The sequence below is a fragment of the Haplochromis burtoni genome, unplaced genomic scaffold (assembly GCF_018398535.1).
Source record: "Haplochromis burtoni strain Fernald_Lab_line unplaced genomic scaffold, NCSU_Asbu1 Contig_135, whole genome shotgun sequence".
NCBI classification, from domain to species: Eukaryota; Metazoa; Chordata; class Actinopteri; order Cichliformes; family Cichlidae; genus Haplochromis; species Haplochromis burtoni.
In genome coordinates, this window is record NW_024582496.1 from 376,276 (window position 1) to 398,811 (window position 22,536).

Below are 22,536 nucleotides of genomic sequence, written 5' to 3' on the forward strand. Positions count from 1 at the left end.
CACACACACACACACACACACACACACACACACACACACACACACACACAAAATGAATTGCCCAATCGAGGAGATTTGCATGCTTGATGTATTCTCTCCACCGGTGTGTGCTCCTGCAGGCTGTGCTGGACTTCCACAGGCAGGTAGCAAACACGGTGTCCCATGTTTCAGAACAGTGTGAGGAACTATTTGGAACAAGTTGTGAAATTCCCCAAGACGACAGCTTGGAGAAAATGAAGATTCAGTTGATAGGAGCGCTCAATGACTCTGGGAGATACTTTGTCTTCAAGGAACAAATGAAGGTCAGACCAACTGCCCACATCTATGATGGATTAATGAAATTTACAAGGACACTGAAACTATTTTTAGGGATCGATCTAATGGTTCTGGTCATATTTTTCTTCTACATTAGTGTCATTATTTCTCCTCAACGGCTTGTGTATATTTCTGGTTTGTAGCATGCGGTGGTGAGGATCGTACGTGACAAGATGAGGCGGACAGAGCCGTTCACGGATGATCAACAGCTGAAGGAATTTGCCAGCAAACTCTATGTCTACCTGGTTGATGAGATGCACGTTGCTATGAGCAAGGTACCAAACACACACTTTCATATACAGTCTATGAGGACATCTTTTGACTTTTTTGTTTTATCCTTACTTCCTTAACAGATTTATTCTCCAGATGCTGTTGAGGGCTACCCAGATAACATCCAGTTACACTGTTCTCAGCTCTCACATTTTGCCAGAGAGGCACAGCTTACTGGGAATTACGAGCAGGCTGCATATTACTGGAAAGAGGTATAATAACAATGCTCTAAAGCTCATTGCGAAAAAAATAATCAGGAAGATTTATGTAAAAAAAAAACAGAATAAGGTTGACAGACAACTATTTGCCGGACAGATTTAATTACTTGTTGTCAGAATGTCATATAAAGACTGGGTTATGTTTGTCTGTTATTCTCAAGAATATTTATAATAATGTTATGTTTGAATGTTTTTCTTTTGTTTCGTCAAGTGGACACAAGTCACATTGCAGCACTGAATAATGATAATGGTTGTTAAAATAGATGAAGTGGTTTCTGATATTTTTTTATTAACCTGCAGCTAGTGGTCAGGCACCCAAATGAGCCCACCTATATGTTTGAGTGGGGGGGCCTGTACATGCTGACCGGAGACTACCTGAAGGCAAAAGAGTGTTATCATGATGCTGTGTCTATCGACCAAGTGCACCAACCCAGGTTAGAAATGCACTCCTTACAATATTGATCTTCACTTTAAGCAAATCATTAATTTAATAAGAGATTAATTATTGAATAATTATTTTGGCCTGCATATTATATATATATATATAAATATTATAGACTGTATAAGTATAGTCTAGCAATCAGCTCAATTCTAAATCATGATGGTATATTATTTGTATATTATTATTTGATAGAGGAAGAGAGATATTTAGAGTTACTTCCTGTCACAGTATTCTTCATCTCCACTGTATTTTCTGACGTCACAAGCAATGAACCTACCTGCTCGTGTTTTATCTTTTATTGGAACATGGTTCAGTGGTTACTTACAATACAACTTTATTTGTATAGCACGTTTAAAAGACCAGCGGTACACCAAAGTGCTTTACAATAAAAACAGGAAAATCAAGACATGATTAAATAATAGACTATTAACAAAGTAGGGAATATAAGAACTATGTAACAAAGTTACTAAGAAGAGATATAGCTAAAAGATAAAGTACATAAATAAAAAATTGAACCAAATATAAAATAGGGACACTAACTAGATGGAAAAGCTATGTTGAATAAGTGAGTTTTTTAAAAGATAAAATGGAGTCTGACGCACGGATAGTGATAGGAAGGTTGTTCCACAGATTCGGTGCAACCAGGGCAAAAGCACGGTCACCCCTAGATTTAAGTCTAGATCTAGGCTGAGGAGTAATTGGGCTGAAGACCCGAGGGCTCGCCCAGGGACATATAGACTAAGAAGATCGACAAGATAACGAGGGGCTAAATTATTTATAATTTTAAAGGTGAGCAACAATATTTTAAATTCAATGCGATATTTTATGGGTAACCAATGCAAATCAATAAGAACTGGGGTGATAGAGGCATGCTTTCTAGTGCCAGTCAGGAGGCGAGCCGCAGCATAAAAAACAGGTCGTCAAACAGTTTCACGAGTTCAAGACCCATGTTTCTTTATCCTCTTCTTGCTCCAGCCTGATGATGTGTGGGGTATTGGCAGTGATGTTTGAGCATTACAGTGAGGCCCAGACTTTCCTTGAGCGAGCCACCAGCCTAGACCCTCTCAGCGTGGTGGCCTGGACACTGCTGGGTGAGATGAGGATCTGTTTTGCTTCCTGCTGCTATTGTATCAGTGAACAGCAAAATGATACTACCAAACTTCATTTGTCAGTAGGTATTACTGTTTGTTGTCTACCCCCAGTGTAATGGAGGCCCCGCAGGTTACTCAAGACAGTTTGACTGTTGTGTGTGACTTTCATAGATTTAGGTTGGTTTGTAAATCTGTCTTTAAAATATCCATCCATCATCTTCAATTTAGGGTTGGGTGGAGCCCAGTTTGTCATAGGGTGAGAGACAGGGTAGACCCTGGACTGGTCTCTTTAAGAGTTGACGCAGACTGAACAGACAAAATGATGAACAAACAAAAAAACATGAATATAAAACAATCTGTAACCTAAACACCCACAACAATAGTGGAAGAGGGATGCATGCTGGGGAACGTGGAGTAACCTTGTTGGGTGTTTGCTCCAGGTTTGTTCCATGCGGGTCAGAACGACTCCATCCAGGCTGAGAGGGCTTTTATGGAAGCCACAAAGCTGTTGAATGCAGAAGAGGCAAAAAAGCAAGAGCAGAGCGAGGAGAAGGGGGAGAAAGACAAGGAGAAGAAACACGAAGAGGAAGAGAACAAGCAGGAGGCAGATGAAACAACAAACTCTCCCAGAGTTATGCAAGGTGAGGAAAACAAAAAAACAGAAATACAGACATATACAAGACAGTGTCAAGTGCAATAATGCCAGTCTATGCATGAGTTCAACCCATTCTGTTCCCCTGAGCCCCATCTCCCTGTCAAGGAACTACTTTCGTTACTACTCTGTCTGCTAGAGCTCTCATGCACTTCAGCCCAAAGGGCATAGGGCAGAAGAAAATAAACCCTTGGAGTAACTGATGTTACCTGACCGTGTAGCTTTATTTTTCTCCTTTACCCAGAACTTGTTGACCAGGATTCAGAGATGCACAAAGAAGAGCCTCCAGCACCGAGTGTCAGCTTGAAATCAGCTCCTGCTACTATTTACACACAGACCATCCAATTCCTGCTGCAGAACAATGCACTGCAGGTAAAACATACCCAGCGTGTTGGTTTGCACAGCACTGTGTTAACGTGACCATCGGTTTATTCTGTTACTGCACAAAAAGGGGCATATTACATATGGCAATCTGCAATTTCAAAAGACACTTGGTTTTAGAAACATGTGTTAGTGATATGTGTTATATGAAAGTATGATAGCATCAGTTGCAGTTTATCATTTTGAAAAAATATTAGATTTTTCTCTTTATTTATATTTTTGCAAATTTAAAAAAAAAGTCTTATGTAATATTGGGAACAATAAATGTCTAATTTTAAAAGCTCTGAGCAGTAATGCTTGAACAAAAATAAAACAAATAAAAAAAGCAATAGCAAAAATCGTTCAGAGATGACTGTTTTCTGTTGTCAGATGGCAGAAGTCGCTCTATCCGAGGAGCTCCTATGTTCAGATGGCGGTCGCAGTGCTTCCTACTTCATTCATCTGGCCCAGTTGCAGCTGCTTAAAGCAGACTACTGCAGTGCTGCTGCCAACCTCAAAGAGGCACTGTCCAGCATAGATCAGGTACTTCCACACTACCTCTGGCTACAACACGAGTATCGACTGGGTGAGGAATATTACAGGAGTGTTCAACTGCATGTAGGGCATTACTTGTCCAGAAAGCATTTGATGCTCTGTTTGTAAAGTGTGAAACCTGCAATTTATTGTCTAATTTATCATGCTATTCTTTTTTTTATCTTCACTAAACACCAAACAAATGAATAATAAATAAATATATTTGTTATTTTTATATTTTCAAGGTGCATATTTATTGTATATGACAAAGTAATCAGTTACAGCCACTGTTACTTTTTGATGCTCACCTTCTATAGATATGCATGACAACATATTCCAGTGTAGGATCAATTACTACACATAATATACATAATTTGTAAGGAGCTGAGTGTTATAAAAATAATTCCCAAAATCTAAGTGAATTGAAATCAGACCTAGTTTTATTCTTGAGATCATTCTCCTTCTGCTGGTCTAACAGCACAGATATACACCGAAGCTAAGATCTAGTCTTCTCCAGCATCATTGCTCTAGTTCAGGGGTTGGAAACCTGCAGCTCTGGAGCAACATGTGGCTCTTTTATCCTTATACTGCGGCTCCGCATGGTTTTGGAAAATAAATTATATTTATTTAACTGAAGTGTATTTTATTTGTGTTAGTAATTTTTTTTAACTTGTAGTTCTAAATTCGAAGATTATTGTGATCTTGAAATATAAAAATAAAGTTATATTTCATTATTTTTCGTCGCTCAAAATAAGCGCCACGCTAGCGGATACTGGTATACCTGCTGAAACGCCGTGCATTTATTGAGACGTTCAACCCCAGGTAGGTCAAGTATGGAGAAATGTAAGAAAAGAAAAATATCTGAAGAAAATAGAACATTTAATGATGCCTGCGTAGATTAATTTGAATTTATTTTTGATGAGAGTGGCCTACCAGTATGCCTAATTTGTGGATTGTTGATCTTCGGATCCACATACATATGTGAGCAGCTATTCTCCACCGTGAACTATGTTAAAAACAAATATCCCTCATACCTCACAGACGACAGCTTACAGTCCTGCGTAAAGATCAAAGTTACTTCATACAGCCTGGATTTGCAGACGCTGTGTGCAGAGGTTCAGGAGCAGAAGTCCTATTGTAAAGATATCACGGCAGACCCAATGATGTTTGCATGAACATGTTTTTCAGCAACTCTTTATTGACCACTTTTGATTGCGGATGCCAAAGGCCATGTAAGGATGATGGCTCACAACAGGTTTTGTTTGCTACATTCTGCATCTACAGTGACTCCTGGTGACTGTGTGGGGACAGTTGGTTATAGTGCACCTGAGGTTATGCTTGGTAATACATATAATGAAGCAATAGACATGTGGTCTCTGGGGCTGGTAACTGTGGAGCTTGCTACAGGGGTGCCACTCTACCCTGTGGAAAATGAATATGATGTTTTGAAATTCATCATAGACATGCAGGGTCAGCCACCAGATCATGTTCTAGACTCCGGCTTGTACACTAATTACTATTTCATATGAGACGTAGTTGTCTTGAACAACTAATGGAAGCTACCACAGGACCTCAAAATGACCAACATTTATTTGTCAGCCTAATTAAAAAAATGTTGGCCTTAGATACAAACCAGCGCATAACTTTTCCACCCTGGCCTCTCGGGAGTAGCACAGGGAGACAAAACCTCGCGGCCTCTCAGCAGCCTTCAAGTTGGAAAAGAGAAAGCTCACACAGAAATAATCTCCAGCATTGCTTCGTTGACCCCGGACAAAAGTGACAAAAACACAAGCAGGGATTGGAAAAGGCCATTAACAGCAAATTACACTGCAAGAACTAATTAAGGTGCTTTTATATCACTTTGGCTTTTTTTTGTTTTGTTTTAATTTTCACTCCCCCCACCCCAACCAGTCACAGCAGATGGCTGTCCCTTCCTGAGCCTGGTTCTGTCGGAGGGTTCTTCCTCTTTGAAGGGAGATTTCCTCCCCACTGTCGCTAATTGCTTGCTCATAGGGAATCATCTGATTGTTGGGGTGGTCAAAACTCCAGCGGAACTAGCAATTCTTGTGAAATTCTTTTTTAAAAGCCTAAAAAAATCAAAACAACCTATGAATATTGTCTTGAACTTGGCCACAATTTTGCTTAAAATCCCTAAAGTAATCCCTGTGTCAAGTTCTTGCCAATATTCAAAGCAGAGCAGCAGACAACTTACCATCACATCAGTCCTTCAATCAGACCTAATTCGATACAAATTGGGGAAAAAAATGGATGTATATTAAATAAAACAGCTTTAAGCATCAGCTAATTTTTGTTTGTAATTCTTTTTAAATATAGTGCTACCCTTTAGCCTCCTAGTAGACATACCTGTGTTATAAATGTGAAAATCCTCTGAGTTTTTTGTTTTGTTTTGTTTTTTTAGAAAAGTTGAGCTCTGACCTTGAAGTCAAGATCCCTGAGATTTAAACCTTAAAGAGATTTTCAGCAGATGCAACCATGGTATTGATTTGAAAATTCTATGTTGCCTCGTACTTGAGTTACTGCATTTACAAACTTGGGTGTCCACTGCGCCCCGCCATATACCAAACTCAAAAGATTAAGTGCTGTTTTTTTTAGTTCTTTCATAAAGTTTACAACACACAAATAAGAAAAATAGGAACACTATTGTCATTTTTGACAACACTATTTTCTTTTGTCTTTTGTGTGCACACAGTCTGTGTCAACACACAAGGAACACTGACACTTCATAAGATTTTCACTGTGTTTGTCTAATTCAGCCGCAACTTTTGGATTTCTCACCAGGATCCTGATGCATGGGCTTGGAATGGTCACTGTCACTATCTACGAGGGGAGTTCCATGAGGCTGAGGAGAGCTACGAGTGGAGCTTCAAATTCCAGCAGAAGCCATCAGACTCTCACATTGTCTTGCTCCGCCTGGGATCCAGCTACTTTATGCAGGAGAAGGTCAGATATTGAGACAGGCATCACTGTCTGATCAGTCAGACAGTTACTCATGTGTACTGGGTCTGCTAGCATCTATTCACTGTGTGAGAGTTTACCTCATGCATTTTTCAAGAAAGAAACAAAATGGACCAGCCATATGTCTTGGAAAATAACAGCAAAACTCAAATGTGACTTAAAACATCTCATGTGAAACCACAAAGTTATACAGTGTAACTCTGTCTTATTTTTTTTAACTCTCAGTTTCAGGAAGCCAAGGTTGTGTACCTGCAGGCCTGTGAACAGTCTCCATCCTGCCTGACCTGGCTAGGCCTGGGCGGTGCATGTTACCGGGTAAAACTCTTACCTTCAGAACATTGATGGGAATGATCGTATTAAACTCAAAAAAAGCTTCTATGTTGTGCCTTCAGAATTATTTTTGTTATATGGAAAATAACATAAAATTGTAAAACCTGTGATTCCACTCAGTGTATGGTTCAAGGTTTTAAGTACACTCCTGTTTCTATTGTTAAAAGAAATACTTTCGAAATACTAGCTTAAAAGAATAGTTGGGAGCCCTACTCTGTTTGTTTTGAAAGGAAGTCACCCTTTGTTGTTTCAGTGGGCATTTCTGTGTCTGTTTAGTTGGAGGAGTTTTGTACAGCTGAGGAAGCTTTGACTGAGGCCAACCATTTGGACAACCAGAATGCAGAGGTCTGGGCTTACCTGTCTCTCATTTGCCTCAAGGTGAGTGATGATAAAACACTATTAATGTCATTATTAATGTCCTCCGTCTGTATTTCAAGATAATCTCGCGCACAGTGGCTTGACACATCCCCTTTTATGAAGACTACAGAACAGCGTATCTTTGTTAGAAATTGAAAAACAATCTACAGGAGTCAGAAGAGCTGACTGGTTAGGGTTATGGTAAGAATTGAGTCAGTTTAAGCTTTGGAATAAATGACTCTTCAGGATGAGGGATGGGTTCAGAGTAAAAAGCCCTAACCTCCATAGAATCTAATGCCAACATCCATCCTTTTGCCCTTTGGTAAAGCCAATGCTTTAGTCACTGAACACACTTTAATGAGACACCAATTAATTTGGGAAAATGCTTGTGCAAGTAGACGCTGCATGTCGATCAATATGATAAATGGCTAAAATCAATTCAGGAATGCAGACTTTGAAGTAGGACATTTTGATTAGTATCAATTAATATTAGTGGCTAACTGTATTTTAATTGAGCTCTCTTTTAACCTTGACACCTTGTCTTCTGCACATGTGAAGTACTCACAACATATTACTGACTCTGTGATTCAAAAATCTGCAGAAATAAGTAGTCTGATTGTGACTCATGACATGGAACTGAGTTCTGCTTCCTTCGATTCACAGTGTTTAAAGATACTGGACAAAGTGGCACCTCCTAAAATTAGAAAAGACAGCATCGTTAAATCATCTCCTTGGATCACTAAATCTATTTGCAGTTTTAGTTGGCTTTGCCTTAAGACTGAGTACCTGTGGGAAAACCACAAAATGTCCTATTTACAATAGGAAAAGGGAATGCCAAGGTTCTATTTGACACTGAGAATAACATTGTTTCTCCTCCAACACCAAGTACACCAGGTTTTTCAGATAAGGACTACAATGAATGTAAAAAACTTTTCCAAGGTAAGATCAGTGGTCAAAGAGAAAATACAACTCCCACAGATCGCCCTTTCGATCATAAACTCTCACACATCCCAAAATTGTAGAATCTTTTCACCCACTTTCTTTAGCTTATGTATGTCAAACACTACTCCAAATTAAACCCTCAGCAAGCTCAGCCAATGTCTTAAGTTTTTGACTCCATTTGGCCCTCTGTGGTCAGGCTGTGTCCTAGAGCAGCGGTCCCCAACCTTTTTTGCGCCACGGACCGGTTTATGCCCGACAATATTTTCACGGACCGGCCTTTAAGGTGTCGCGGATAAATACAACAAAATAAAACTAGTACCGGTACCGAAAAAAAGACAATTTATTCATAACACGTGAAAAGACCCAGGAAAACCGAGTTAATGATAAAAACGATAACAAAATAACGCTGAAAACCGATAAAAACCCTGAAAACCATACATTTCACACCTGAGCCTCTACTCTCACGGCCCGGTACCAAACGACTCACGGACCGGTACTGGTCCGAGGCCCGGGGGTTGGGGACCGCTGTCCTAGAGTTCTTTAAACAGGTGGTTATCCAACCAGGTTTGAAAAAGCTAAATCTGCACCTTACACTAAACACCAGCTATAGACCTGTTTCAAAACTTCCTAAATTGCTAAACTATTACAAAAATAAAAATAAAAGGTTGTTGGGACAGGAAGGTGTTGGAGAAGCACAATATTCTTGATAACGTTCAGTCTGGTTTTAGGAAGTTGCACTCCACAGCTCTCCTTAAACTTTCGATCTTTGGATGGCTGCGGATAAGGGTGATTGCTCAGCCAGCCCTTGGTTTGCCTGACCTTATCTCAGCCTTTGAAATGTCAAATCTCCATCAAATCTTAGTCCAACAGTTAAACTACATGGTAGGGATCTCTGGCTCTTTCTTAGAGTGGGTCACTTTATTTCTTGCTTATAGAACACTTTTGTCCTCATTGGGAAATTTTGGGTTTGAAACGGCTGCATTTCCATGTGGCATTCTGCAAGGATCTGGTTTAAGTCCCTTGTTATGGGGCAGCAATAGCTCAGTAGGTAGAGTGTTCGCCCCGTGATTGGAGGCGGTCAGGGGTTCAAATCCACCGAATGGCTACCCTGAGGTACCCTTGGGCAAGGTACTGTCTCTACACACTGTTTCCTGGGTGCAGGATTGGTAGCTGCCCACTACTGAAGATGCACGTTGATGCCTTTATCTCCACCTGCCTAGACTATTGCAATGCTTCGTTTTTGTGTCCGTTTAAAGCATCTATTAATTGCTTCCAATCTGTCCATAATGCTGCTTCAACACTTTTAACTCAAACTCATAAGTTCACTCATTGTTAGATAGTTCAAAATCTTGATTCTTACTTCTGTGACCTTACAAGATGAGGCCCCTAGTTATATCATCAATCTTTTCAATCTTGTCTGCAGATAAAGGTCTCCTTGTGATTCCACATGCCCGTATGAAAACTAAGAAGGATTTTGCTTTCCAGACTTTAGTGCCAAAACTGTGGAACAGCTTATCGCTTTTGCTGCACACCAATGACTCTGGCATCCTTTAAAAAAATGCCTAAATGCATCTATTCAGACCAGCAATTTGGTAAAAATTTTGTTTTGTGTTGTTTTTCTTGATTCAGGTGTGTTCGTTTGACTGTATTTTTAATATTTGTGTAAAGCACTTGTCTTGAAAAGGAGTATACAAACAAACTTTACTTACTTACATAACTAAACACATGGTCTGCAACTCAATTAACACTGATGAACCTTTTGTTTTCAGTCTGGCAAAAAGGAGGAAGCAGAGAAGTTTTATAAATATGCAATACGGGTGAGTTTGGTTGTTGTTTTTGTCAGTCACTGTAATTTAACATATCAGTGGGGCGGTTAGTGATTTAGTATTAATTATCCATGTTTTAAATTCTGTATTAAGTAGTGATTTTTTTAAAAGAAAAAGTAGACATGCAACATTAATACTGAATATAAAACAACAAAAACAGCTTCTCTGTGAGTTCTCTGTAGCATTTGATTACTAAGGATATAGATTTCCTGCTGTCCTTGATTTTCTCGTAAATTACATTAGAGCCCTGTAATCCTTTATTTTGTCACAGTGAATCAGTTTTTACTAAATATTGCATCCTCTTATCCAAGGTGAATTTTACATTAGGATGCTGGTTTCTTGAAAAAAGAAAAACATTTTCTGTTTTCTCGGTATCCACAGTTCAACCTACAGATGGAGTCACTCCACAAAGAGTTTGAAAAGTTGAAGAATCAGCTTCGCTTCCATCATCTGGAGTCATGCTTTGAAAGAAGCACTGAAGCAAAAGAATAAATCATATGTCCAAGTATGTACACATTATATCTCAATGACCAGTATTTGAAACAACATTTTATTGGGTTTTCAGCATGTGTAGTGTATGAAAATTAAATACAGAGAGTTCAGATATACATGATGACTTAGATTTCACAGACAGTGAGGATAAGTAACCAGTTGAGCCATAAAAGTTAAGCTCTGATCAATATCAACATAACAAACACAGTTAAAGCAACACCATAATCTCAAATCTATATAAAACAATTGCAATATAGTGTTGTTTTTTTTTTTTGTTTAAATACAAAAACAAAGAAAAGAAAGGAGGCTATATGGTGACTGGTACCAGCAGGATATAAAACATTTACTATTTCACATTTGATGTCATTCTTTTGTTATCATTTATGCAGGAAAACAAGCCCTCATGACACTTTGTGGTGTTTTTGTTCTAAGACACCTTTCTAAATTTTGGCACAATCCTCTCTGCTTTGAAAGGAAATGTTGTGAAATATTCTTTTGAGCTTGTCAAATAGTTCACGAAGGATGTGTTAGAATGGGCCCTGAATAAATTTCCTTTAAAACCAAATGGATTACAGTGACCAGTTCTTTGTTTTGCATGGGTTTTCTTTGTAACATACTGTATTTTGATATTCTTTTAATGCCGTTTTTAAACTAGGCATCTGAGTGTTGGTGTGATCTATTGCAGAGAGATCATTGTCTGACCCGTGAAAACATATCTCTCAGCCACGGCGAATCCTCATAGAGGCGAGGGTCACCCAGATACTCTGAGGTCCTCTTGTAGAAGTAGTAGTACAGCACAGAAGCTGCAAACAGGAAATTATGTTAGGAGGCTTTAAAATATACGGATATTTAATTTACAAATGTCTGTAAATTAGAAACATGACTGATGTGAATGTAGATTTTCATATCAGTGACTCTTTTGTAATGTGTTTTCACAGTGATCAAGGTTATTCAAGAGATTTATGTGATTGCAAAATAAACAGGGAGAAAACTTGAAAATTCCCACCAGTGTTTAAAACTGAGTGAGGTAATGGCTGTGCTTACACACTGAGTAGCTGTCTGGACAGGTCTTAAGTGGCAGACAAAGCAAAGACAACAAATAGCACATGACTCTTCTCGTACGCAGATCACCTACAGAGAGTAATGCCAGCTAGATGATGCAAGCTTTTATCCACTTATGAGCTTATACATGTATAAAAGTGGCACCCACATGGTGATGAAATGTGATGTCACTGCCTGGAAGAGTAACCAGTAACAACAGGCGACAGGTAAAGGAAAAATAAAAAGGTGGGTGAAATGATCATACAGTTTACTAGGGCATTAATGGGTTGTTGTTTTTTAGCTTAAATCTGTACTGCTGTTTTGGACTGCTTCACCGGCTTGTATTGTCTCCATGTATTTTCTCCTGTCTCATTTGCAAAATCTAAATTTAATTATTCAGTCAAAATGTAAACATTTATTTTACAAGTTAATATGTATAATCAGATTATAGAGTGGAAAAATCCTAACCTTTTGTACTGTATACTCTTCAGTGTTTACATGAAAACATTCTAAATGAAAAGAGGTACATTTGTTGCATGAACTTGTTATCTTACCAGCTCTTTGGAACACAAAAAGCACCTGAAGACCGTCGGTCCAAATAAATCTGTTTGTATTTAACCAGCGCAGATTCTGAAAGGAATAGAAGGATGACAAAAAGGCCACTTTGTGATAAATTCAGAGATGTAAAGACTTTGTACATTATAGATAATTTAACAATTACAAACAGAACGATGAGAAATGCAAATGTTATTTTCTCAGTCTCATATAATGACACATTTTAACCAAGTTTTATCTTTTTTTTTTTTTTTCTTTCTTATGATGTTTTTCTCTTGGCAGTTATTAAAATCAAAATGAAAGCATTTGAAATGTCTGTAAGCTTGTTGTACAGTATCTCCCCAAAAAAGTGGCAAAGCCTTTGTTTTTAACGACGTACCATAAGCCAAGAATGGAGAATGATGCTGAAGGTCAAGTAAAGAGCAGATAGAATTAGCATGGTTCTAAACCGCTCCAGCAATATGGCAACCAGTCCAACCTGGAACACATAGGTGTTGAACAGCATCAACAGAATGATGATCAGGTTAAACAGGATGGCAATGTCCTGGATTCTGTTGAAGAAAAGGAAACAGTATAAGCAGCAGAAAAAAAAATGATGAAAACAGGAAGAGCTTGTCGGCAGGATTATTGTCTTGTCTAAAATACATTTTACTTCAGCATTTCAAAAGATTGTGCGGATAAATTGAGAATTATTTCCCCCCCTTGAGCTAGAGGCTGCGTTAGGCTGAAACAGTGAAAAAGTTTGACGTACATGAAAAGTACCAGCTGCACAGCTGGCTCAGTCCTCAGCAGCTCACTGAAGGAGTTGACAAACAGGTCAAAGGAGAGCAGGCTGAGCTGGATCAGTAACACCAGAGAGTAGTTGCTGGTATGGAGCGTCTCCGGCCCGAAGGCTGGGCGCCCGGGCGGACTGTGGTTCCACTGCGGATCCAAGGCTGCGCTGCACCCTCACACACACACACACAAACATCAATCGAGTTCTTTTTTTTGTTACAGTTTTGGGGTCTCAGTAAGGCATTCAAATGTCTCCACTCTCAATTCCCCATATGTAATTAAAACATGACTGATGCCAAATGAAGCATATGTTGTTCAAAGCAGTCCTGTTCACTGGGTAAAAATGTATGTCCTTTCAAAAGAGGGAACGGAGTCCGTTTTAGGGGTGAGCTGCCAGGAAGTCGACATGTCAGAAGTGCTGATTTTTATAGCTCCAACACCAGCAGGTGTGGTAGTACGGTACCGTATTTGTTGTGGCTGAAACAGCAACGACTCTGTTGGGCCTCCATATCAAAACTGATGAGACATCAGCACTGCAGTGAATGCAGCAGAGATCCTGTGGAAGGAGACAGATTAGTATTCTGCGATAACGCTTTAGGGCAGCAGTCTCCAACCTTTTTTGCGCCACAGACCAGTTTATGCCTGACAATATTTTCATGGACCAGCCTTTAACGTGTCGCGGATAAATACAACAAAATAAAACTAGTACCGGTACCAAAAAAAAGAAAATTTATTCATAACAAACGACTCACGGACCGGTACCGGTCCGAGGCCCGGGGGTTGGGGACCGCTGCTTTAGGGTACACACACACAAAAAAAGGCCAGTCTCATTTTATAGAAAAGCACCCAAACATTGTGCAAATTGCCATTTAACTGCCTTACACTCCTTCAGCTGCTTCGTACTACAAAACATCTCCTGCCCCAGGTAAGTTACACTTTTATACCCTGAAGGGAGGGATACCTTGTTCAGAAGTGACAGTTTTATTGGGAACCCACACTGCTCTAAGGCAGTCCCAGAGTTCTGATGCCAGGAAAATATAGAATAACTGCTAAGTCAATTCACATAAATGGGAAATGTGTTACATTTCTAGTGGTTTCTAGCTAAATTTGAAATGCAGTTTAGACTTCTGCCACCTGCTTGTTGTCATTAGTTTTTATTGAGTGGACAGTGTCCAAAGCGCTAATCAAAGCATGAGAAAAAACAAAACAAAAAACAGATCAGAACTAACTGACTAATTGTTTGTCTTTAAGCAGCTTCTCTCTCAAAAGAGCCTCATTTTCTGATGACAGAAAAACAGATTCTGATTTATTCCTCCCTTCCTTTATCCATCACATTAGGAAAAAAAAGAAAACAAAAACAAAACATCTTTACTCGATTTTTATAGAGAAACAGGTCCTTTCACTACTGTTGTCACCCCTCTGTGTATTTCTTAAGTAGGTACTTTAAAATCTTTGCCTGTGCCAGGATCACTATCCAGCAGGATCCTTCACACCGACACCAGGTTGATCCTCTTATGATCCCCGTATTTATGGCTTGGCACGGCCCTGGCAGGTGTGAGGAAGATTAGGACTATTTCTAAACCCTGAACCATCAACTACGAGGCTACTTCTTCTTGAAAGCTGTCCCACTAAGTTTCTAGGTTAGCAGCCCTACCTACCCCTTGGCAAAAACTGCTTTAGCAGTATGAACTAGAAAATAACAACATGTATTAAATGCAAAAAATTTTAAGTGCAGTGGACAACAAGATATATGGACTGTGAGTAACATCTACTATTTTGTTAATTGATCAAAATGATCAAAAAAAGTATATACACGTCTAAGACATAATGTTTTCCCTGTGTAAAGAAACGTGCTGTAAGTTTTAAAAAAAAAAGTATTTGTTGTTGTTAGTGTTCTACCAGCTTGTTCTTAGTACTGCAACACTTAATCTTCTTAGAAACATCAACAGCTTGTTGCTTTAGACAGAAACAACAGAAACAATGACATTCTTCAAGTTTCACAACATAAGCTACTGAAACTGGATCACAAACCAGCACAAACCTGCAAACGAAGGTGGGTTTCAGGGGCTGAAGAAGTATGCAACTCTCCAAACGACGCATGTGGCCACCATCAACACAGCGTGCAGCAGATTGGCAGCTTTTGTCTGTCCGGGTAACAGGTCTGATCCCTCCAGCTCTCTAAAAGACAGGCGCAAAGGTTTAGTCATGTGCCACCAATCATGTTGAGTTTGTTTACACACAGCTTGTTGAGATTGTAATGATGAATAAAGCTGTGCAAGCACAGTTGGATGCAATGTTAGTGATTACCTGTGATGAGTCTATGATTAATAGAGTGAAAAATGTTCCCAGTGACTGTGCCACATTTCCTTTTAATTTGATTGCAGGTTCTTCAAACACATGCAAGTGAATGTTGACGGGTTACAAATGGATGCTGTGGGAGCTTTTTTCCCCTAGCTCTTTCAATCACATTTCCATTCAAGATTACTGTAATGCTTCTGGGAAAGATAATTAAAGTCAAGCAACTAGGAAACTGTTGTCATCTAGTGGTAAGTATGTATTATTGCATACACAGTGGCAGACCACAGAGAATCAGCAGAACAAGCTAGATTGAAGTCAATATCAATTTGATAATGAAATAATAAATTAATGTACTTAATTGTAACATATTTGTTGATTGTTTGGGGGAAAAAAAGATGATTCAGACCAGGCTTTCTTCAGCTCCCATTTGGATTTGGGAGACAGACACCCTCTCTACTTTTAAGATTGGACTTAAAACTTTTCTTTTTGATGAAGCATATAGCTAGGCCTGCATCCGGTGGCCCTGACTCCTCCCTTTGGCCCTGTTACGGCCCTAGCAGGGCCTCCTCCTGAAGGTGCCTGTGTGGGCGTGTCCCACTACCTCTTCTGCCTGAGGTGCCACCTTTTCCCTTTTGTGCAGCTGACTCTCGTCAGTAATTAAAGAGATTTAAGCCTTATTGACCAACGCCTGAGTTTTGTTTGTTTTCTTAAATGGTGATAACAGCTTTTCTGTCTCTTTTAGTTGAGAAACTTGAATAAAACTCTTAAATTTAACCCTTTTGCCTCCTTGACTCCTTTTTCTGACCTGGACACTTTTGTGTGTCTGGGTTTGTGTCTAGTGAGCGGCTCTCTCTTTTTGACTTACTTTTTACTTTATTGACCAACGCCTGAGTTTTGTTTGTTTTCTTAAATGGTGATAACAGCTTTTCTGTCTCTTTTAGTTGAGAAACTTGAATAAAACTCTTTAATTTAACCCTTTTGCCTCCTTGACTCCTTTTTCTGACCTGGACACTTTTTGTTACTTCCCCCTCACGGCAAAGTAACAAGTGGGGGCTCGTCCGGGATATTTGAAAAGGGAGCTTCAAGTTGGATTTGATTATCTTGCTTTGTCACCTTTTTGAGAACTACAACTTCCCAGTTAAGTTAGGTGAGTGTCCAGCTGAGCTTCGTTTTAAGTTCTTCCTTCGAGCACTCTTTTGTTATTTTGCCTTTATTATTTTTGGGGTAATCCTGGGCAGGGATTAGTTCCCTGTTGGGGGTAGGCAATTCAGGGCTCCAGTCGCTGAAGTTTCGCCTTCCAAGTTGCCTCGAGCCCGGCACGCTTCAGAAGATAGGTAGGTAAAGTTTGTTGTGCTTAGGAACTGCGTAAGTTGTGTTTGTTTAATGTGTATACTGCAAGAGGTAAGTTGGTCAGTTAAAGTAAGTTGTGTAGTTTTCCATTAATGGGTTAATTATTGGGTAGTCTCTGAATGAGTTGGCAGAGAGGTGTGGTTGTGTCTTAATTAGGGTGTGTTTTCTAACCCTTCTCCGGCCCCCAAAATGGATGATGCAGCTATCAGTGCACAGGTGTCTAGAAGCTCGTTTGTGGGCAATAACATCCACCTGTTTCCCGTTTTCTGTGAATCCAGTGTTGAGAGCTTCTTCGGTGTGTTTGAAAGCATAGCAACTGCATTACAGTGGCCTGAAGACGTGTGGGGGGTGATGTTGCTGTGTAAATTCACAGGTAAGGCTCAGGAAGCTTGTTCTGGTCTGTCTAGGCAGGACGGCCTAGTTTATGGAAAGATCAAAAGTGCCGTCCTCCAAGCCTATGAACTTGTACCTGAGGCCTATAGGCAGCATTTTCGAGGTTTGGAGTTGGCACAGGGTCAGTCCTATCTTGACTTCGCTAGGGACAAGGCGAAGCTTTTTGATAGGTGGTGCTCTGCAAGCCAGGTTGATGACTTGGGGTCGTTACGTGAGCTTGTGCTGGTAGAGGACTTTAAGAACACAGTGCCTGACTGTGTTGCTTGTTATTTAAGTGAACAAAGGGTTTTCACATTACAGCAGGCTGCCACACTGGCAGATGAGTTCACCCTAAGTCATAAAATAAATGCTGTAGAATGTGATACCCCTCTGTGCCATAGTACATCTTGGAGAGGTAAGAGTGGGCCAGCTAACCAGGCTGGAAAAGTTGTGGTTTCGAGACCCGAAACAAAGCTTTGTTTCTTCTGCCACAAACCTGGACACCTTGTTGCTAACTGTTTGAAGTTGAAACGCAAACAGAAAGCCCACTCAAAGCAAAAAGGGCCTGCTTTGAGAAAAGTCAGTCGTGGCTCTCAAACCGACAAGGTTGCCAGGCCTACTAAAAGGCTAAACTTGGCGCAAAATTGCTCAGTAGCACCCTGTAGTCAGTGTAAGAGGTCAACTAGCCCTGAGCTGCTGCTGGTTGAAAATGTCCCAGTTCCTCAAAATGACCTGCAGGTGGACAGATCATGTATAACACCACCACTCAGACCTGCACCCCTGACTAACAAACATGCCTGTACCCGTGACCTGAGCAATCGTCTGAAAACTGTTACAGTAAGGTCTTCTGACTGCCTGCTGTGTTCTCCACATGTGATGGCTCAAAAAAGCCCTGGCTAGCACATGAGACATTGTTTTGAGGGTCTGCGGCCACCCTCAGTAAGTATTTTGAACCCATTGAGATGGGGTTGGCAGCTTCCGCAGGCAATGCCTAACCGTTGCTATGGGGTTTGGTAGGTGGAAAGCCTGCAATTTGTTGATGCGACGGTTACGGACTTGATTAGTTGTTCTGGTTATCATAATCATGTGACAAACCACGGGTTTGTATTTATGGGAGGGGGTGTTAAGGTCCTAGCAGGGCCTCCTCCTGAAGGTGCCTGTGTGGGCGTGTCCCACTACCTCTTCTGCCTGAGGTGCCACCTTTTCCCTTTTGTGCAGCTGACTCTCGTCAGTAATTAAAGAGATTTAAGCCCAGGGAAAGGTGAGCTCTGGCCAGAGTGCCATGTGAGTGGTTACAGCTAGTGAGCTGTGTGTGTTTGTGGTGGTTGCAGCTAGTGAGCTCTGTGTGTTTGTGGTGGTTGCAGCTAGTGAGCTGCTCTCTTTTTGACTTACGTTTTACTTTATTGACCAACTTCTGAGGTTTGTTTGTTTTCTTAAATGGTGATAGCGGCTTTTCTGTCTTTTTTATTTGAGAAACTTTAATAAAACTCTTAAATTTAACCCTTTTGCCTCCTTGACTCCTTTTTCTGACCTGAACACTTTTTGTTACTTCCCCCTCACTGCCTAGACCCCTCAGGGGAGCGTAACAGGCCCAGGCTACTGAAGGCTTCCCATCAGCTTGTTTCTTCTTCACTCACCTTTTTCCATTAACTGTGTGTTTATACACCACTCTACATTTAATTGATTTTTTTAAACTACAACACTGCAGCATCACTTAGAGTTAAAAACTGTCTAAATTCTTTCATCTTTAATAAAACGATCAGCATTGCTGCTTTACCAGGTGTAACTATAAAGTTTAACTTCCAGGCATCCATGAAAACAAAAGTTATTACATTTAACGGAGTTAGAAGTTAGCAGGAAGCTAGCGGAAGTTAGCTCGCTAGTTTCGCTAGTTACCTAAGCATGATATAGCATGTTCTGACTGAGAGATTTCTGAAAAAAATCAAACGTACAGCTCTGCTATCACTTCCAACATAAATGAAGACAGGAAACTAAACAGCAGTGACGTTTGTAGGGTTACTGAAGTTGGGCTAGCTGGTATATAATGATGTGCTACGTGATCGCTAGCGACACAGCTATGTTAGCATAACATAAACAGTGAAGCTGGAGGACGAACACTAACACTTTTCCACTTATAAAAGTTAACGTGAAGGTTCCTCATGGTTAGAGACAAATGCAATCGCATGGCAGGATGCTGTAAACGGACCAAACTTCAGTCAGGAGAACAACTGAGATAATCCATCCACAATACGAGGTTAGTCATTAATATACTGCAACAACATGGGAATAGAGCAGCTGCCAGAGAATTCAACATTAATGAATCAATGGTACAGAAGTGGAGGAAGCAAGAAGAATGAGTTTAATAAAGTTTGATTTATCTGACTGCTTTGTTTCGCTTAATGTGCCTTATAATCCCGTGCACCTTATGGTCCGAAAAATACGTACTGCACACTGCAGTTTAATGTTGCAAAGCACCTCTTTTTAACTTCAGTGGATATTATACATGGTTATGCTCAGGATATGTCAGCACGTTTCTACTGGAAATGCCTTTTGGTTAAACTTTCAGCAAGGAATTTGCATTTGCACTGTTACATTTTTATAAAGCTTTAATGTACATAAAAACCAGCTTCTTGTTTAAGTGAAAATAAATGGAAGGTTGTCTTTTTGCGCTAGTAATGTTGTGGAGTTGTATTTTGTCTCGCATCAATTATATCGTCGGTTATATCGTTATCGCAAATTTTCAAATATATATCGTGATAAATATTTTTGGCCATATCGCCCTGCTCTAAGAATAGGTACTTGTTCTTCTACAGGAGGTACTTTTTCAGCTATCTTCTGTAAGTGTGAGAACTTCATGGCCACTTGTGGACAGGGAATCTCTCTCCTGTCGTCTGGAATCATGTCACATTCAATCAGGTTTGGGAGTGGGAGCTTTACTTTACCATCCATTGACTCAATCATGAAGTTTACTGCTGTTCTGCCGACATTATCTGACAGTCCTGAGCATGTTCTGAGCTTGTAAGTCTCTGAGCGTGTCTTAATATTAAAGAGCTCAAAAAACTGAGACTTAGCTAGTGACTTGTTACTTTGTTCATCAAGCACTGCATACATCTTTCTAGCCTGTTCTTTTTCGCCTTCTGGATAGACTAACACAGGACTTATTTTTGAGCATGAATGTGGGCTATCTTCATCACCACAGACTTCTGTGCATTTGGAAACAACTGAGGCATTTGCATTATCCTGTGTCTCCCCGCCATCATCTTTATCAGCTCCAGAGCTCTCAGCTGGAGCAGGGGGTGGACCTGGATGTAGCACTGCTAAATGCCTGTCGCTACCACAGTCCATGCATTTTATTTGAGCCCTGCAGTCCCTTGCTAAATGTTGAGTAGAGCCACAGCATTTAAAACAGATTCTGTTCTCTTTCAAAAATGACTTGCGCTCATCTATGGGCTTTGCTCTAAAACTCTTGCACCTTTTAAGAGGGTGAGGCTTCTTATGTATTGGGCATACCTTGTCAGGGCTTTCTATAGGCTTGCTGTAACTATTTTGAGGTGAACCAGTGTCTGTAGGAATGTCTGTTTTGTGTACACTAATCACTTGCCTGTTACTGCCTCTGAAGCTTTTCTCCTTCTTGAAGCTTGTGTCGGCAGGAGGTGTGATGACAAAGCTTGGGTCGTTTCTTATTTTGGCTTGTTGTCTTACAAACTTTGAAAAGACACTGAAAGGGGGGAAAACAACTTTATGCTCTTCTTTGTACTTTGCTCCTGTTGCAATCCATTTTTCCTGCAGTCCATATGGTAACTTTTCCACAATGGGGTTGACTCCGCGAGCTGTGTCCAAATATGAGAGGCCTGGTAGGTATCCTCCATCTTTTGCACATTCTATTTCCTGCAGAACGTCACCCAGCTCTCTTAACTTTGTGTTGTCTCTGTTGTTTAGTTTGGGAAACTGTTCAATCTTTTTTAACAGTGCATTTTCTACCACTTCTGGAGATCCATAACATTCCTCGAGTCTTTGCCACACAAGGTTGAGAGCTGCAGCTGGATTAAAGACATGGACTGATCGGATTCTTTTGGCCTGGTGACCAGACTCAACTCCAAGCCATTTGACCATTAAATCTAGCTCCTCTTGAGCTGTAACGTGCAAGTCTTTAATAGCACTTTGAAATGATGCCTTCCACGCCCAGTAGTTTTCTGGGTGGTCATCAAACTGCAAAAGTCCAGTACTTAACATTTCCCTACGTGTCAGGTACCTTGTAATATCCTGGACACCCTGTGTCTCTGTTGATGTTTGAAGAGTGTTGTACGGATAAGGTTTGGGGGAATCCAGTCTCTCTCTCTGTTGTGTTTGGAGTTCCACTTTAACATTAGCCTTTTGAACACTGTGTGAGCCGTCATTGTCTATATCTGCATTCATAGCCATTTCGCATTGTTCACGTGCAGCTTTGTGACAGGCAAGTGGATCTACTTTTAATTTGAATCCTTCAAGGCAAATATCTGAGTGTTTTTGTACATACTCTGCTGTGCGTTGCTTTGGACTGGCGGGTGGTCCCACCAATGGATAGTGCAGTTCACTTTTTAAGAGTCCCTCCTCCTCTTCTTCATAAACTGCAACCTCTGCTTCTGCAACTGCAACAGCCTTTTGACAGCTCAAAACATGTAAATTAGCCTCAAGTTCAGTTTTTTGTTTCATTATAGCTGCTTCCCTTTCTGAATACGCCAGCTGTGCACGCGCAGCCTCTGCTTTTGCTCGTGCTTTAAGTGCTGCAGAACTTGTGGATGAACGCTTGGATGTACGCGAGCGTCTAGACTCCGCCTGTGTGTCTGCGTTGCTTGCATTATCCTTGTTCTCCATATCCTCTGCGTTGTACACTTGTTTTGTTTCTCTTTGATCTGGTGTTTCTTCCTCTTCTGGAAGATCCAGTTGATATTGCTTTCCTGACCGTAGACTCATAACTGATGTGCTGAAAATAGCTCCTCGTGGTTGTGCCCGCTGCGCTAATGTCTTTTTACTATGCTGTCCTCGCCCTGAGTCTCTTAGTTTCACCAGCTAGACAGCGAGATAACGATGCTCCAATAACCAGACTTATTTTCCTTTTTGCGCTCTGTCTTTATTGAAGAATGGCCTCTGACCATTGCCTTCTCTTTGACCATCGTAAAACTGAAAGTACAAAATACTGTATTAGCTAACTAACATTGTAAACTAGCTTGTTACCCTCTTACTGCAAGCTAACAAGATAAAACTTTCAAATGTACAAATTATCGTACCATTTTTACACAAAACAAAAGATAATAATTATTTTATCGACACTCATACTTACAGACATATCTTGTCCAAGGCA

The 22,536-nt window shown here is 40.3% G+C and overlaps 2 protein-coding genes across 2 annotated transcripts in view; one reads left to right on the forward strand and one right to left on the reverse strand.

Moving 5' to 3' along the window:
* Positions 1 to 10,832, forward strand: part of LOC102296302 (cilia- and flagella-associated protein 70) — a gene marked incomplete at its 5' end in the record, with an annotated part of 24,256 nt that extends 13,424 nt beyond the window's left edge. Inside the window, 13 exon segments of the mRNA XM_014336298.2 lie at positions 120 to 302; positions 459 to 590; positions 669 to 797; positions 1,104 to 1,237; positions 2,221 to 2,336; positions 2,777 to 2,977; positions 3,233 to 3,360; positions 3,739 to 3,891; positions 6,682 to 6,843; positions 7,084 to 7,173; positions 7,465 to 7,566; positions 10,257 to 10,304; positions 10,695 to 10,832. Of these exon segments, the coding sequence (XP_014191784.1) occupies positions 120 to 302; positions 459 to 590; positions 669 to 797; positions 1,104 to 1,237; positions 2,221 to 2,336; positions 2,777 to 2,977; positions 3,233 to 3,360; positions 3,739 to 3,891; positions 6,682 to 6,843; positions 7,084 to 7,173; positions 7,465 to 7,566; positions 10,257 to 10,304; positions 10,695 to 10,805 (1,689 nt within the window). The 3' untranslated portion in view covers positions 10,806 to 10,832.
* A 17-nt stretch (positions 10,833 to 10,849) lies between these two features.
* On the reverse strand, positions 10,850 to 15,615 carry LOC106633369 (transmembrane protein 138). The gene is made up of 6 exons (XM_014336299.2): positions 15,483 to 15,615; positions 15,217 to 15,353; positions 13,153 to 13,731; positions 12,781 to 12,952; positions 12,401 to 12,476; positions 10,850 to 11,608 (listed from the first exon to the last, which is right to left on the reverse strand). Exons 4-6 carry the CDS (start codon positions 12,904 to 12,906, stop codon positions 11,496 to 11,498), a joined length of 315 nt encoding a protein of 104 aa, XP_014191785.2. The 5' UTR covers positions 12,907 to 12,952; positions 13,153 to 13,731; positions 15,217 to 15,353; positions 15,483 to 15,615; the 3' UTR covers positions 10,850 to 11,495.
* Between the last annotated feature and the right edge of the window lie 6,921 nt (positions 15,616 to 22,536).